The sequence below is a fragment of the Impatiens glandulifera genome, chromosome 5 (genome assembly GCF_907164915.1).
Source record: "Impatiens glandulifera chromosome 5, dImpGla2.1, whole genome shotgun sequence".
NCBI lineage: Eukaryota > Viridiplantae > Streptophyta > Magnoliopsida > Ericales > Balsaminaceae > Impatiens > Impatiens glandulifera.
This window is the reverse complement of record NC_061866.1, coordinates 6,353,632-6,372,010: the sequence shown is the minus strand read 5'-3', so window position 1 is coordinate 6,372,010 and position 18,379 is coordinate 6,353,632. Positions and strand designations below refer to the sequence as shown.

General features: G+C 29.3%; 1 protein-coding gene across 2 annotated transcripts; it reads left to right on the top strand.

Moving 5' to 3' along the window:
* The first annotated feature begins 11,423 nt into the window (after nucleotides 1–11,423).
* LOC124938429 (transcription factor bHLH155-like) lies at nucleotides 11,424–16,314 on the top strand. Of its 2 annotated transcripts, XM_047478867.1 has the most exons (11): nucleotides 11,424–12,105; nucleotides 12,361–12,561; nucleotides 12,825–12,906; nucleotides 12,992–13,033; nucleotides 13,143–13,211; nucleotides 13,475–13,534; nucleotides 14,112–15,071; nucleotides 15,146–15,247; nucleotides 15,350–15,502; nucleotides 15,576–15,689; nucleotides 15,858–16,314. In XM_047478867.1, exons 1-11 carry the CDS (start codon nucleotides 12,008–12,010, stop codon nucleotides 15,939–15,941), a joined length of 1,965 nt encoding a protein of 654 aa, XP_047334823.1. In that variant the 5' UTR covers nucleotides 11,424–12,007; the 3' UTR covers nucleotides 15,942–16,314. The 2 variants fall into 2 exon arrangements, with proteins under 2 accessions (XP_047334823.1, XP_047334824.1); XM_047478868.1 differs by lacking the exon at nucleotides 13,143–13,211 and having other exon boundaries at nucleotides 11,426–12,105.
* Nucleotides 16,315–18,379: the final 2,065 nt, after the last annotated feature.

The window sequence follows — 18,379 nt, the reverse complement described above, 5'->3', positions numbered from 1 at the left end:
CAAGTACAACTCTTTAACCAACTAGGCTACAAAGAATTTATATTTTAAATTCAACACCAAATTTGATAAACGCGGGACGTTTTAATATTAATATAAGTTCAACTTTTTAACTAACTAATCTATATATATAATGATGCTTAATTTTTAAAGTGTCCGGATTGCCGGGTCGAGAGCTGTGGTTAATTTGGATATTTGAGTCAGATTGTGAGTTGACGCGTTTTTAAATTTAAAACGGTTAAAAATAAAATGAAAAATGCTAGAGGTATGTTTCGAACTTGCAACCTAACAAAACATGTACAACTCTTTAACCAACTAGGCTACAAAAACTTTATATTTTAAATTCAACACCAAATTTGATAAACGCGGGACGTTTTAATATTAATATAAGTTCAACTTTTTAACTAACTAATCTATATATATATAATGATGCTTAATTTTTAAAGTGTCCGGATTGCCGGGTCGAGAGTTGTGGTTAACTTGGATACTTGGGTCGGATTGTGGGTTGACCCGTTTTTAAATTTAAAACGGTTAAAAATAAAATAAAAAATGCTAGAGGTATGTTTCGAACTTGCAACCTAACAAAACAAGTACAACTCTTAACCAACTAAGGTACAAAGACTTTATATTTTAAATTCAACACCAAATTTGATAAACGCGAGACGTTTTAATATTAATATAAGTTCAACTTTTTAACTAACTAATCTATATATATATAATGATGCTTAATTTTTAAAGTGTCCGGATTGCCGGGTCGAGAGCTGTGGTTAATTTGGATACTTGGGTCAAATTGTGGGTTGACCCGTTTTTAAATTTAAAACGGTTAAAAATAAAATTCAAAATGCTAGAGGTATGTTTCGAACTTGCAACCTAACAAAACAAGTACAACTCTTTAACCAACTAAGCTACAAAGACTTTATATTTTAAATTCAACACCAAATTTGATAAACGCGGGACGTTTTAATATTAATATAAGTTCAACTTTTTAACTAACTAATCTATATATATATAATGATGCTTAATTTTTAAAGTGTCCGGATTGCCGGGTCGAGAGCTGTGGTTAATTTGGATACTTGGGTCGGATTGTGGGTTGACCCGTTTTTAAATTTAAAACGGTTAAAAATAAAATGAAAAATGCTAGAGGTATGTTTCGAACTTGCAACCTAACAAAACAAGTACAACTCTTTAACCAACTAAACTACAAAGACTTTATATTTTAAATTCAACACCAAATTTGATAAACACGGGGCGTTTTAATATTAATATAAGTTCAACTTTTTAACTAACTAATCTATATATATAATGATGCTTAATTTTTAAAGTGTCCGGATTGCCGGGTCGAGAGCTGTGGTTAATTTGGATACTTGGGTCGGATTGTGGGTTGACCCGTTTTTAAATTTAAAACGGTTAAAAATAAAATTAAAAATGTTAGAGGTATGTTTCGAAATTGCAACCTAACAAAACAAGTACAACTCTTTAACCAACTAGGCTACAAATACTTTATATTTTAAATTCAACACCAAATTTGATAAACGCGGGACGTTTTAATATTAATATAAGTTCAACTTTTTAACTAACTAATCTATATATATATAATGATGCTTAATTTTAAAGTGTCCGGATTGCCGGGTCGAGAGCTGTGGTTAATTTGGATACTTGGGTCGGATTGTGGGTTGACCCGTTTTTAAATTTAAAACGGTTAAAAATAAAATTAAAAATGTTAGAGGTATGTTTCGAACTTGCAACCTAACAAAGCAAGTACAACTCTTTAACCAACTAGGCTACAAAGACTTTATATTTTAAATTCAACGCCAAATTTGATAAACGCGGTACGTTTTAATATTAATATAAGTTCAACTTTTTAACTAACTAATGTATATATATATAATGATGTTTAATTTTTAAAGTGTCCGAATTGCCGGGTCGAGAGTTGTGGTTAATTTGGATACTTGAGTCGGATTGTGGGTTGACCCGTTTTTAAATTTAAAACGGTTAAAAATAAAATTAAAAATGCTAGAGGTATGTTTCGAACTTGTAACCTAACAAAACATGTACAACTCTTTAACCAACTAGGCTACAAAGACTTTATATTTTAAATTAACACCAAATTTGATAAACGCGGGACGTTTTAATATTAATATAAGTTCAACTTTTTAACTAACTAATCTATATATATATATATAATGATGCTTAATTTTTAAAGTGTCCGGATTGCCGGGTCGAGAGCTGTGGTTAATTTGGATACTTGGGTCGGATTGTGGGTTGACCCGTTTTTAAATTTAAAACGGTTAAAAATAAAATGAAAAATGCTAGAGGTATGTTTCGAACTTGCAACCTAACAAAACAAGTACAACTCTTTAACCAACTAAGCTACAAAGACTTTATATTTTAAATTCAACACCAAATTTGATAAACGCGGGGCGTTTTAATATTAATATAAGTTCAACTTTTTAACTAACTAATCTATATATATAATGATGCTTAATTTTTAAAGTGTCCGGATTGCCGGGTCGAGAGCTGTGGTTAATTTGGATACTTGGGTCGGATTGTGGGTTGACCCGTTTTTAAATTTAAAACGGTTAAAAATAAAATTAAAAATGTTAGAGGTATGTTTCGAACTTGCAACCTAACAAAACAAGTACAACTCTTTAACCAACTAGGCTACAAAGACTTTATATTTTAAATTCAACACCAAATTTGATAAATGCGGGACGTTTTAATATTAATATAAGTTCAACTTTTTAACTAACTAATCTATATATATATAATGATGCTTAATTTTTAAAGTGTCCGGATTGCGGGTCGAGAGCTGTGGTTAATTTGGATACTTGGGTCGGATTGTGGGTTGACCCGTTTTTAAATTTAAAACGGTTAAAAATAAAATTAAAAATGCTAGAGGTATGTTTCGAATTTGCAACCTAACAAAACAAGTACAACTCTTTAACCAACTAGGCTACAAAGACTTTATATTTTAAATTCAACACCAAATTTGATAAACGCGGGACGTTTTAATATTAATATAAGTTCAACTTTTTAACTAACTAATCTATATATATATAATGATGCTTAATTTTAAAGTGTCCGAATTGCGGGTCGAGAGTTGTGGTTAATTTGGATACTTGAGTCGGATTGTGGGTTGACCCGTTTTTAAATTTAAAACGGTTAAAAATAAAATTAAAAATGCTAGAGGTATGTTTCGAACTTGCAACCTAACAAAACAAGTACAACTCTTTAACCAACTAGGCTACAAAGACTTTATATTTTAAATTCAACACCAAATTTGATAAACGCGGGACGTTTTAATATTAATATAAGTTCAACTTTTTAACTAACTAATCTATATATATATAATGATGCTTAATTTTTAAAGTGTCCGGATTGCCGGGTCGAGAGCTGTGGTTAATTTGGATACTTGAGTCGGATTGTGGGTTGACCCGTTTTTAAATTTAAAACGGTTAAAAATAAAATTAAAAATGCTAGAGGTATGTTTCGAACTTGTAACCTAACAAAACATGTACAACTCTTTAACCAACTAGGCTACAAAGACTTTATATTTTAAATTCAACACCAAATTTGATAAACGCGGGATGTTTTAATATTAATATAAGTTCAACTTTTTAACTAACTAATCTATATATATATATAATGATGCTTAATTTTTAAAGTGTCCGGATTGCCGGGTCGAGAGCTGTGGTTAATTTGGATACTTGGGTCGGATTGTGGGTTGACCCGTTTTTAAATTTAAAACGGTTAAAAATAAAATTAAAAATGCTAAAGGTATGTTTCAAACTTGCAACCTAACAAAACAAGTATAATTCTTTAACCAACTAGGCTACAAAGACTTTATATTTTAAATTCAACACCAAATTTAATAAACGCGGGTCGTTTTAATATTAATATAAGTTCAACTTTTTAACTAACTAATATATAATGATTAGAAATAATTAGGTGAGGGTATTTGGTGAGGGAATTTGGTGAGGGAATGACGTGGCATAATCTTATTCGCTGAAAAAATTAAATAATTTCTCTCTTTTCTCTCTTTCCTCCCACTTTTACATTTTCCAACCAATGAAGGTGATGCCACGTCATTCTCTCACCAAATTCCCTCATTAAATTCCCTCCCTCTATCACTCCTCATATAATGATGTTGAGTAAATGGATAATTGGGTCGGATTGTGGGTTGACTCACCCATGAACTTAAAACGGTTAAAAATAAAATAAAAAATGTTATCCGTAATTTTTTTTCACGGTTTTTATATTATTACTCGTGCAAATGCACGGGCTAAATGCTAGTTTGTTGTAATAACTATAAAACTTGAGAGTTTTGAGAACTCGTGAAATAAATGTATATGTTTTATTAAGCCCGCCTTAGGATAAGCTCAACAAACTTATGGGTAGTCTATTTAATACAAAATATTTAATTAAATTAATTAATTTTCTTAAAATATAAAAGAGTTTAGTATAATTGTTAAGGACAGAATAAAAGAATGTAGTTAGTCATGAATTCAAATTTCATTAAAAACAACTATTTTAACTAGAATTCCAGAAATTATTTTTTAAAAACATTTTTCTACTTTGTATTCTAGAAGCCCAAACCTCAGAACTGTTTCTGAATTTCATAGCAATTTTGTCAAACAATATGACAATCAAAATTAAAATTAGATGGTCGGTATTAGTTTAATGAATATTCTTGGCCTGTCAATTTAAACTCAAACATAAGTTTCTTATGTCTATGTCATCATTTAATGCTTAACCACTCTTTCAAGGACTTGTTTGGTTTAATGAAGGATGCTAACCACAGTTTTACTTTACTAGAAGATATTGATATTATTGTATATGAATTTTGAGGTGGCTATTGTTTTTATATGTATTATATATTTTTCATCTAATGAATAATAGTAATTTTACTTGTCTTTAATGGGAGTCATTGATGATACATATAGAGTTCATTTATTTTTGTACGATAATTTCTATTTTAACTTAAGCTTGTTCGTTTGAATTTTCAATTATAATTATTTATTATTTCATTTATTTTTTAATTAATTAATTCACTCAATTTATTAATTAAAATACAAAAATATTTTATATTATTTTATAAAAAAAATGTATCTTATTGTTATATATTAATGCTCATTAAATAATTTTATAAAAGAAAAAAAAATTAAAACTAACACCAATCAAATTTTTATTTTTAAATAATTCAAAATTATTCTTATAAACCTATATCCAAGTAGTCTTAGTCTAAAGTAGTCATTTTAATTCCAACATCTACTTTGGCTTTTAGTCTTAATTTCATAACGTTTGATTCTCTATCTTTCCCTTTCAAGACCGACCAATTCATTATATTATAAAAGTATTATTGGGTGTTTGTCAATATTTCATTTTCATTGATTAATTAACTATTTTATTTATTGTCAACCATGAACCATAGATGAACACAAAGGGCTTCTAGTTGTTCATTTGCTGGTTTATTTAATTTGTGTTTAAAAATACTCAGATGTCATCATACAATGTATTATTATTGTCCACGAATTGATAGGCTGAACAACCAAGTGATCAAAGTAGATGGAACTATAATATTCGTAGAGTTGCGTGCTTCAATTATTCAATTCTTATGGTACTGATTAGGTTAATCAAATCAAAGAAGAATTGTTTTAAATTAAACTAGATTGAACCACGCATATTTGATTCTCATTAAAAACATCACAAAATTATCTTCCTAATTAATCTAAAAGAAAATATTAAAAAAGTTTGAAGAACTAATCCTAATGGGTGTGGTGTAAGATTAATACAATTAACCCACATATTGGAAAACTTGACCAAAAGAATGGGATTGTCTCACTAATTAATATTTTGAAATTGCTTATTTTATTTTTGTGAGGAAAGATAATTATGGGTAGTTGAATGCACATGCATTTAAGAAGATTTGTTGGTTTTATTTTAAGACCGATTGATTGAATTGAATTGAATATACAATGTGAAGATTAATGGTGGAGATTTCATTTTGTCATTCATTTTGTATGACAGTTTCACTAGGAACGGAAAACAAATAATTATGTAATTTGATTTGGAATTGAGGTGTAATTCAAATTTTTAAGTTTGGTTGACCAATAGAAATAGAATTAGAATTAGAACTAGAACTAGCATTTAGGCAAATGCACGATAAATAATATAAAATTGAGAAAAAAAATTACGTTAAAATGTGAGCATTTTTCATTACGTACTCTGACATATATATTCAAATTAACCACGTCTCTCGACTCGGCAATCCGGACACTTTGAAAATTAATATATAAATTAGTTAGTTAAAAAGTTGAACTTATATTAATGTTAAAACGTCTCTCTTTCATCAAATTTGGTGTTGAATTTAAATTATAAAGTTTTATTAGCATAGTTGGTTAGAATGTTGTACTTGTTTTTGTTAGGTTGCAAGTTCGAAACATACCTCTAACATTTTTAATTTTATTTTTAACCGTTTTAAGTTTATAGACGGGTCAACCCACAATCCAACTCAAATATCCAAATTAACCATAGTTCTCGACCCGGCAATCCGGACACTTTGAAAATTAAGCATCATATTATATATATATATATATATATATATATATATATATATATTAGAATTAGAATTAATGTGTGTTTTATAATTCTTAATTTCATTTTTTAGCTTTAAATTGTAATTCCATTGATTTTTTTTTAAAAAAATATTTTATCATTTTATCATTTATAACATATTAATCGTATTTATTCCGGGTTCTTCATTTTTTCATGATAATATATATTTTGAATTTAGAAGTTAAAATATTGAACAGATATATATTTTTTAATTTAAGAGTTAACATAAATCAATATATATTTTAAATATATATATATATATATATTCAAATTGTTTTTATTATATTATTTTTAAAACATAAAATTGAAATTGATTTACAACTATATAACCTTTTCAAACATATGAATTAAATATATATATATATATATATATATATATATATTTTGAATGGTAAGACATTGAAATTGGAATTAAAATATTTAATTTAAATTTCAACCGAATTAAAAAATTTAATTCAAATTTTTATGTTGGTTATACCATTTAAAATCACAATTGTAATTTTGAATTTTAATTTCAATGAAATTTACGTAATGTAATTTTGTAATTCTAAATTTAATATTTATTGTTTGGATTTTTTTAAACAAGACATCTTATTAATTTATCGTATACGATAAGGTATATATTCAAAACGTTTTAATTATAATTTTTTTAAGCATAAAAAACTATATTTGAATTTTAATTTAGAGAAATAATAAGGAACAAAATATATTTACAATTTTGTTTCAAACATAATAATTGAATTTTAATTTAAAAAATGATAAAGAGCGGATAAACTATTGACATAAAAGTTGTAAGTAAAGATGTCTCAATTTTTTTAGTGAATGGAAAATCTGAAAAATCTATTTTTTTATCAAAATTTTAATTTACTCAATAAATGACACATCGTTACCCCAATTTTTTTCTGTTGTCCATCACTTTCTCTTTAATTTAAAAGTAAGATGTGTCATTCCACTCATTAGTTTCCTAAAAAAATATATATAATAAAAAAATTCTATGCATATCATTACTCTTAATTTAATGTCAACTTTTATAGAATTGATATTAAAATTTTAATACTAATTTCAATTTTCATTACCCAAAAGCACCCTAATTGATTTCAATGAGAAATTTATTGTGAAAGATTTATGAGTTTCAAATAGTACTTATATATGATTTTGAATTTTCAATAATTCAATATACAAATTTTTAAAAATTCTTCTCCAATTCAAAATCAAATCACGTGGTCTTAATTGTTCGTTTGATTTTTATGTTGGCCTTACACATTATTATTTTGTCTTTGATTTATAATAATTCATATACTAATTTAGTTAGTTGATATATTTATTATTATATTAATTTGTATTTTATTTTTTGAGAAACAAATTATTTTTAAATTTAAAAATGAAATAATTCAATTAAATGTTAAGAATTAAAAAAACGTCGTTTAAATACAACAATAAAATAATTTATAATGAAAAGAAAAAATAGGTAAAATCTAATAAATTTTTAAGTTCATCGGTCGCACAACGCAAGCGCTTGGAAAGTCCATTGTTGTGTTGCATTTTGTGATATGTAGCTTTAGTCTGCGTTTTTCGGATAGCCGCGACGTTGATTTTCGATTCAAATGTCATCTCCAAGTTTTGTCAATTCAAAATAAAATTTTAGACACGACTAAACTAAAGTAAACACCAAAACACAACGGTGTCCCCGTTTTTCACCTCCGTCAATGTTAAAAATATTGAATTAATTATAAATTTTGAGGACCTAACAATATTGATAAAAGTTATTCGTATAATGTCGAATTCCGAATTTATATTTGGGATGAGCTTGAATTTTTTTTAAAGTAAGTTTAAAAAAATTTGAATGAAAATTATAGAGTAAACAAATGGATGAATGTAAGTCTTGTCTTTTTCTTAATTAAAAAAAGAAGGTAAATATTGAATTAAATTAAAAAATTCATCTTTTTTTGGTACCCTACCTCAATGATAAAATGGATCAAAACCTATTGGATCAAACCTATTGGAGTTAAGGAATGATATAAAAAACTGAGAAAAATTAAAAAAGAAAAATGACGAAGAGCCCAAATTCCAAATGAACAAATTCAAACCGGAAAAATGATCTTTATGATTCTCAAGAATAAGGGGCAAGGGGATTAATAGAGAAAAATCTCTGGTTCTAATTAGAAGATCGTGATTGGATCCGCATATGTTTGGTAAAGAGAATAATCTTCTCCTTTAAAAATAATTCATAATGAAAATGGAAAGTGTTTAATTGGAACATGAAAACGTGACTAAATTGGTCCTAATTACTCTTCGGAACAGAGTGAAGAAGGGAATATACTACTTCACGCAAATCCTCAAAAGTTATCATGGACGAGCAACATTCAGGAAACTTGTACGTGTGGTTCTGGCCCGGCGAGGTCATAATTTGCTGGGGTTATTTCACATTAAGATAAAATAAAATAAAATCCACCTGAATCTGAATCTGCCTCTAGCTTTCTATTTTAAAAATAAAAAATTGTTGTTTGCTAATGAGATTAATAAATTTAGTAAATGAAAGAGGTTAAAAAAGGCACAAGTTATCCAATAGCCAAGAGACAAGGCAAGTGGGAATGAATTGTAAAGCCAATAGCCAAATAGTCATTTGTGGCTTATAATTTGCATGGATGGTAATTAACTAATGCTTATATCATAATTAATTGACTAATATTTCACTTTTAACAATTTGTTTAAACCTAATATTTAAATGCTCTCTCAACTTTTGCAAATGCTCTTGTCAACTTCTGCTTACGACCTCCCTCAATTGTCGACTCTAGTGTTTGTTGAATGCGAACTACCGATCATGACAATATAATATCAATCTTACTTATATTTTATTTCAAGCTTCTACATCTACACTTTAGTCAACATGACTAAGTCATCTCATCTCATAATTTTATATATATGTTTAGCTTTTAATGATTAATTTACAAGTTTTTTTTTCTGAAAATTTTCATTTTAATCAAAGAAAATCGTTTTATTAAAGGACAATTTTTCTTTTTAAAAAAGACAAAAAAAAAAAATACATAACATCAACACCAACAAGACAATAAAGGAGAAACCTGAAAACATAATAATAAAGATATCAAAGACAAATGACATCAAATACTAACTCTCTAACGAATGTTTCACCCATTATCTTCGAAAATCGTCCTAAAGATTAACGATGCACCTTGTTGAAATAATTGACTTGCCACTAATCTCTATCAATGTGGTGATAAGAAAACTTTGCATAAATTTCACCGGACAAGTTTTGTTGTTAAATACCCTTTTATTCATCTCAATCCACCAAATTAACGCGACTACGAGGTCTTTAAGAAGGGTGACCTAAATATGTTCAAAGTCATAGTAATAAGATTGTTTTTTAAATGATCCATAAAATATTAAAAAATATGATTCATTTAATAAAAAAACAAAATACCTCATAAAAATTAAAATTCCTAAAAGGAAATAATAAAGAAAAACAAAGATAAGTATGCCATAGATAGAAAATTATTTTTTGCGTACGTACACGAAGGTCTTAAGAAGGGCGATGAACTCTTCAACCGACTACAGATTTTTCAAAACAAATCTCGAATATCTTGACGGATTATAGATGCATGAAAATGCGTATTATGGTTAGTCGTTGTAGAATGTATTGCGAATAGGTGGAGACGACACTTCACTTGCTTTTGTGATGTAAATGAGTGGTTACGATTTAGAGTCTACTCTGGAACATAATTGATATTGAGTGAGTGATGTCTGAGACAATCGTTAGTTGTTGAAATGTTTAAATATAAATCGTGAGCTCGGTTGGATTGAGTTGATGGGTCCTTATCCCGATTATTTTCTGGTAGACTATTTGGATCGAAAGAAACCGCATGAAGGTCAGTGACCGCGACCGACCATTGCGTTTACTCCAAAACTCTATTATATATTATAACAATATGAGAGTTCTCTTCTAGAAAACTGATGGACACGGTTGTTGAATTCATTGATCTTCTTGAGAAACTTTGAACTTATAAACACTATATTTTATGTTATATTTGTTCGTTTGTGAGCATTTTTGACTTATGTTTTCATTGTTATTCTCAAATGGTTAATCTCTTTGTATTTTGAGCGTGTTTGGTGATAAGGTAAACACTCGTATTTTTGTATTATTTTTTGTCGTTATGTTTAAACAATAAAAAAAATTGTGTATAATAGTGACATTATAAATTATACGTATTGATCTCATTGAATATAATCCATGTATAAAAAATAATAATAATAATATGGTACTAATATAATAAGATGGTTAGATGTTAGGAATTAACTATTTCTAAATTTTGAAAATTTAGATTTATCCTAAACCAATTCCACGTTTCATATATATTAACCACATTTTTTCTTATCAAATTATTTATAACTCAAAAACCAAGTTATTTAATAAAAAAAAATCAATATTTTAAAGAAGAATTTATGATAGTTTATATGATTAAATAAGATAGTTGTAGATATATATATAATAAAAAATCTAGTTTTTCAAAAAAAAAAATTCAAAAAAGAAGGATTTAATTCAAAATAAAAATAGACCAAATTAGTAGTCTTTACAATTTTTTTCTCAACATTATTTCAATTATAATATAGAATTAAAAAAAAAAGGAAGAAAAGTCCAAAAAGCAACCGCTTAGTGGTGGCGGGAGGACAGGCCAATATAAAAAGGTAGGAAAAGGTAATCGTGCAGTCAGTCTTCACTTTTTTCTCTTTTTGGTTTCCAAGGTAAAGTGCTTCACCACTCCTGCATCCATTATCATATTTCTTGATTATCATCAAATTCTAACTCATCTCTTCTATATGATTCTACATGTCCTTTAGCTGATCACAGTTGAATCAGGCGTAAAGCAATCCCGTACTTCCTTCTCCACAGATCATTATAAACCAGTGAAAGATATGGAGGCTCACGAGTTTGAATAATCCACGATCATTCATAGGTTCGATCAGCTTCTAATTCCTTGATTTCGTTTATCTAAGCATCCGAAATTGGAGGATCTTCCAAATTACTTGTTATTTACGAAGGCGATCTGTAATATTATTGCTGAAATGATGGCGAGATCTAGCGGAAGATGTTTAATCGTGATTTTTTCTTAGTTTTTTCCGATTGTCGATGCTTCTTGACCAACTGTGCTTGATCTCTTGGATTGACTTTGCAAGGAGAGTTTTAGATATGAATTCTATGCTGTTTATATCAACGGGACCTCCAATAAAACGACGAACGGATTTGATTATGAAACAAGCAGGACGAGGATCATATCGAGGGAGTTAGCTGAGTTACCACGAGAAACGTTGATTGGAATAGTAGTTTCTTTGCTGGAGATTTTTCTTTTTTCTTTTTTCAGTTTCTTAAGATAAACAATATATGGAGTTCGTTCTTCTCAAGAAGTTACTGCAGAGTTTCTGTTGCAGTTTTCAATGGAACTATGCAGTGTTCTGGAAGCTTCAGGATCAAGGTGAAAGGTAATTGACTTCTTTGCTTGTGGAATTATCCTGCATGATCACTGTAGTTAGTTTATGAGAGCACCTATTTGTTTCAATTTGTTGTTACTGGATTCGAACAACATTAACTCTCGGTTCGTTTCCATCTAGATTCTAGTATAGAATTACATTTATGAAATGTATAGTTTGGTTTGATTAGATAGCTAGGTGAACCAAATTTCCAAAATGGTTCAAGCTGATACAATATTGTTGACTTACATTTAGATGCTTATTCAGGCTTTTGACATGGGAAGATGGATGTTTCCGTTCTTCAATTAGAGAGCCTATGGACATGATTCCGGATCAATTGTCCAATAACAGAAGCCCTATGTTGAGTATGAGCTATGAATCCAGCATAAATAGTGAGCAGTCAGATGAATTTGCAGTTGACCTGGCAGTGGCAGAGATGAAGAGTATCCATTACAGATTGGGAGAAGGGTAAATCATTCACTTCCATAAAATTATCTATTTTCCGCTTCATACTTCATCCATTATCCTGCTTTTTGTGCCTGAAAAGATTGAAATTCAAGGACCTGTTTTCCCAACAATTATGGTAACATTGAATCTTCTAGAGATGAAATTGGAAAAACTCAGGGCGGTATCTAACAAGTTGTAATGCATAATTAATATTAGAACAATAGCAGAAAATAATGTTTTGAATTCTGCAGATTCTTAATCTTATCTGAAAATATACTTCTCAGGGCTGTTGGTGAAGTTGCATTGTCAGGGAATTATTGCTGGTTTTCACAAGACAACATTACAACCTATGATTTTTTATCCATGGTAGTTGTTTAAATTCTGTCTTCAATACTTTGTTCATGAATTACAAGTAGAGCTTATTTGCCATACTTTATGCAATTGGTGACAGTGTCCAAACGAATGGCTATCTCAGCTTGAAGCAGGAATCAAGGTGAAACTTCTTGTTAGGTTTTCATCTAGATAAATTGAAAAGTGTGTGTATAAATTTGGTCCTAAACTTTTTTAACAATTTTGATATCTATGCATATATTCCAATGTAGATATGTTTTGGTATATTCCATTCAGCTTGCCAAAAACAAGCAAATCGGCCCAATCAGCATGCTATCAAAGTAAGTTTTGTTAGTCTAGCTGCATGTCGGCATAGCAGATCAATGAAAATGGATGACAAAAATCCACACGCATGGGGGGTTTGACAGCAAAAAAAAATTCATGCTATCAAATTAAGAACGATTTGCTTATTTTTGTAAGTTGGATGATATATCTGAATAGGTAGAAGTCATAGAGACATTTATCAAAATTGTAAAAAACAAACTCGATTACTTAAAACCACACAATATCCACCTTTTGAATTTAATTGTTATTGACACTGCAGACCATTCTGTTAATACCTATTGCTCATCATGGAGTTCTGCAACTTGGCTCATTGAAGAAGGTACTACAATTTATCTTTATTTCATTCTAAATCCTACATAATGTACTAGGACTTGTTTACTGTGGGTTATTTGAGATTAATTTTAATTATCCCATATCTAATCAACAATCTACTCATCTATCACATCATTCAAATCATCAAACAAAATACCCTCTATTTATCTTTTCATTATATATTTATACCCCTAATGTCTTTTTACCCAAATAACATGATTTTCATAACCTACATCAAACAATGTAATTTCAAATAACCACTTGGTTATTCAAATAACCCTAGATCAAACAAGACCTTAAGACGAACATTATCCCATTTGAGAAGAGTACAGGTAAAAGGAAATTGAATAATAGCGAATGTTGAGTAAAATGCCAAGACACTTAGTAGCCAAAGTAGTGATGAATCCTGTCGGTAAGATGTACATTAACCAATGTTTAGATGTAAACTTGTTAATAACAAAATCTCCTTCAAAAACAGTATAACAGATCAGACTCCTTATTATCAAAATGATCCAAATATCTTCATGAACATTTGATTCAATCCTGTTGTACTTGATCTACACCTGAGGCCCTATAACTTTCAGGTTCTGGAAGATGCGGAAATGGTTGCTACTACTAGAGATCAGGTCTACGAGTGCTTCTCCTGTGCGACCCATTTCCTTCATCTCTATAATGATACAGAATTTCCTTCTATGTCAGTATCACCTTCTAACCTGATTCCCATGGAGGATTTTATTGACCCTTCAAATAGTCTGATGAGAATTATGACAGCTGAAGATGATGAACATTACATTTCGGGAAACCAATTTCTTGGAGATTTTTTTAATGACTACTCACTTGAAAATTCAATTGGAGTTCCTGAATTACAATATCCTTCGTTGCATATGTGGCAAGATATTATTACAGGAAGTTTGGATGATTTTCTTTGTTATGAAGAAGAGGATGCTCAAATCTTTAGTTCCTATCATACCCATGACATTAACAGCTTTGAAAATTACATCCATGAGAATAAAGAATCTTATTCTTCAAGTTTAGTCATGAAACCGACATTCATCAACAAGGAGGCTGATGTGGAAAATGATGAGGATAAGAGACCATTCAAGTTTCCGAGACATAGTGAGCTGCATAAAGCACTAGGACAAGGATTGCCAATGCAGACCAAAGGACACTTGAATGAATCATTCTTCTCAATAGAGAATCAATGTGGTGAAGTTGGGGAACCTCATGGTTGGCCTTTCGGAAGCAATTTAGCTGTCCATCTTGTGGAACCTGTAGTTGTCAATGGAGATGATAATATGGTCTACAGCTTCAGTGATATGAAATCATGCGTGACATCAAATATGGATAGCACAATTGATACATTTTCTCTAAAAGAGCAGAAGAAGAAAGTTAACCACCACCATATTAAGAAGGGGTCAAAATTACCCAATAAGAGCAAAAGAAAGACTGAGCCTTGTGAAAATCCTAGGGCAAGGCCAAGAGATAGGCAGTTGATTCAAGAACGGGTGAAAAAGCTACGAGACCTTGTTCCAGATAGTGGCAAGGTAAATCTGTAATATGTCAGTTTCGTGTATCTTTGTAACATAATGATTCTTACTGCATTCAGTTATGCCTACAGTGTAGCATTGACGGGCTTCTGGAGCGAACGATAAAACATATGAAGCACTTGGAAAGTGTCACTTCCCACGCTGATAAGCTGAAACAATCTGTTGAGCATAAGGTAAGTAGAATTGATCATACATATTTCGACCATTTTAGATTGCAGTTATCAAATTAAGTTAATTCAAATAACTAGTTAATAGTTTTGATTTCTGTATAGCAGCTATCTGGTGAAAAAATTTCCAAATCATCTGGACTTGGTGGTGTTGAACATCTAAAGGGAGGAAGCTGGGGCTTTGAACTGGGGAAGAACAATCTCCAGAAAAGCCCAATAGTAGTTGAAGATCTTGGAACCCATGGACATATGCTCATTGAGGTAATCCATTTGTACTTGGAAGTGAAAACTATAATTAATTTCTCCTAACTCATATATGGACCACCGTTTTCAGATGATATGCAATGACTATGAACTATTCATGGAAATTGCTGAAATAATCAGGAAATTGGAGTTAACCATCCTCAAGGGAGAAATGGAAAGTAAATGGGCCTATTTCATTGTTGAGGTATTTGCATTTAATTACTTGGGGATTTATTTTCTTGCTTTTATACTAAAGTTCAAATCAATCAAAATAGAGAGTTTACTTAAAATCGGTGGTGACTTACTCTTAAATTGTAAATCAAACTCATTAACAAGAGTCTAATTCGAGATTTTAATCGCTATTTGTTTACAGGTGTCAGATGGCTTCCAAAGACTGGATATATTCTGGCCACTTATGCAATTAATGCAGAGAAGTTTTCCAAACTCTATCATATAGGGTTGATCTTATATCAGCACTTTTTTAAGCTTTGAATAAATTAAGGGTCAGTTTATAACATGGTATCATCAAAGATGGAAAAAGAAGAAGATTGCTTAATTTGCCAAAATCAAGATATGCAAGTGCCATAATTCACAAGCCAACTTTTTAGGTCTGTGGTTTAGGATGAAGGGATATGGATTATTTATGTTAAGATCATTCCCCAAACCTAACTAATGGCAAAATCAGGAAAATCTTCTATTTTGATTCCATGAAAATATTATCTGCCCATCATACTTTTCCCTCTTATCATATTTTGTTTTATGAATATGGTATGTTCTAAGTACTTTCTATAAACATGTCAATTCAGTTAAATATTTGAAGTTTATCTCAATTTTAGGCAATGTAACACTGTTTGGAGGTATTCAGGGTTTCTTATGAAAAAATGAGAAACTTTTTATTCGTATAGAGAAGTATTAAAGACACTTTCAGTATGAAAGAACAAACAAATTATAAATCACAAGTCAAAAGACATGTTTGAAATGATGAGTTAGGCTTTCTCAGAAATATATATGCAATAATAATATGATTTGGGTAAGACATAAGATTCAAATTAAGATGGAACTCAGAACAATTATTTGAGTGTCAAAGTCAATGATTGGTATGTTCTATCATCTATGTGGAGAGAAGAATCTTCTTATGTCTCTTGAGGATGTTATTTAGCATGTAAAAACTCTATCTAATAGTACCATCCATGAGTATCCTCATCCTTAACTTATAATCAAAGATTCATTAAAATATTATAAGATATCAAAAAACTTATATAAGAGAGCAAAAATGATGGAAGAATATGTCACTGAGTTATCAATAAATATGCAACAAACCGTCTAGAATAAAATCAAGGACATTTCGAAATAAAACCGTAAGGGCGGCTAATATTGATTGTGACGGTAAGGGTAGTCGTTATTCATGCTCTATGCCGTTTGTGGGTCAGAATTGAGGGTAGTCGTTATTCATCTCTATGCCTTTTGTGGGTCAGAATTGATTTTTACAAGCAAAACAATGTCAATGCCGATCGTGCACGAATTCAGGATTTGAAGGGATTATTTTAGAAAATTTATGAATGAAATAGGTAGATTAGCGTTTAATTTTATCTATTTTTTAAATTTTAAAAATTAAGGAGTTATATCACATTTTGATTGTAATTTTAATTTATTTGAGAAATAATAGAGAAAAAAATTTAGAAGAGACAATGTGAAAGAGAATGACCAATCTCATTAGTTGAGAAAGAAAAGAAATCTCTCTCCTCACATTTTTTTATTTTTACAACCAATTTTCCTCTCCTATCAAACATAGATCCGTCCTTAGGCCGACTGAAATTTGAATCATTAGCATTGGTGTAAAAGTATGGTGGACAATTTTGAGGTATTAATAGTCTTTGGTATTTTTTTAGAAAATTCATAATATTGAAAAAAAGAGTTTATACTTTTCAGATCAAATGAAGAAAATAAGTGTGCACAAATATATTGTATTATTGAGTCTAATGAATAATTTTATTACATATATTCTTAACCCATTTACACATTATATATAATATTTTCTTTAGAAAAATACAATATATATAATATTATCATATACATATATAACATTTTTTTAAAAGGTCCCTCAGAAAATAAAATAAAAAGTCTAACATTAAAATATGAAAAAATATAAATACATTACCTTATGTTATCGAGATAGTAGGTATTCAACCAGAATAATTAACTTTTTGGTTGACTTTATTTGCTTTTTAGATTGAATCTCAAAAAACATTGTAATAATATTATTATCAATTGTATACTATCATTAAAGATTCAATGATTTATTTCTAACCAGATAGTCCAACAGAAAATAATTAGGATTATTATCCAAATATGTAATCCAAATATGTAAGTTCTAATATATCAACAATCTCAATCCAAACTTCTCAGTAACTACTCATCACTCACTAAATCTTAGTCATACGTCACTTAACTCCAAATACTAGTTATCTCCGGACAATATAAAATAGGTAATTATCATATATTTATTATATTGAAATGCATTTTCTTATATTTATATAATATAAATATTTTCTAAACTTAATCTATTTGTATATCTATTTTTTTACATTTAGTTTAACAACATGACCACACATTACATCAGAATTACTTGTTGTCAATTGTCTGCATTTTTTTATTTGTTGTCTTTTCAGCTTTTCATTATTTTCTTAATTTTTCATTATTATGATTATTGAATAGACTTGAATAGTTTATGGGAAGAAGTCTATAGGGCCGCCATATTAAAACATAGGAGAAACTCTATCCCCTTCTCATTTTTACGGAATAGTAATGGTAAGAAAATCGATTTTTGGAATGAACTATAACACCCCAACAAAATTTTATTAGACTATTATCGGGATCTTTTTGAGATATCTAGTA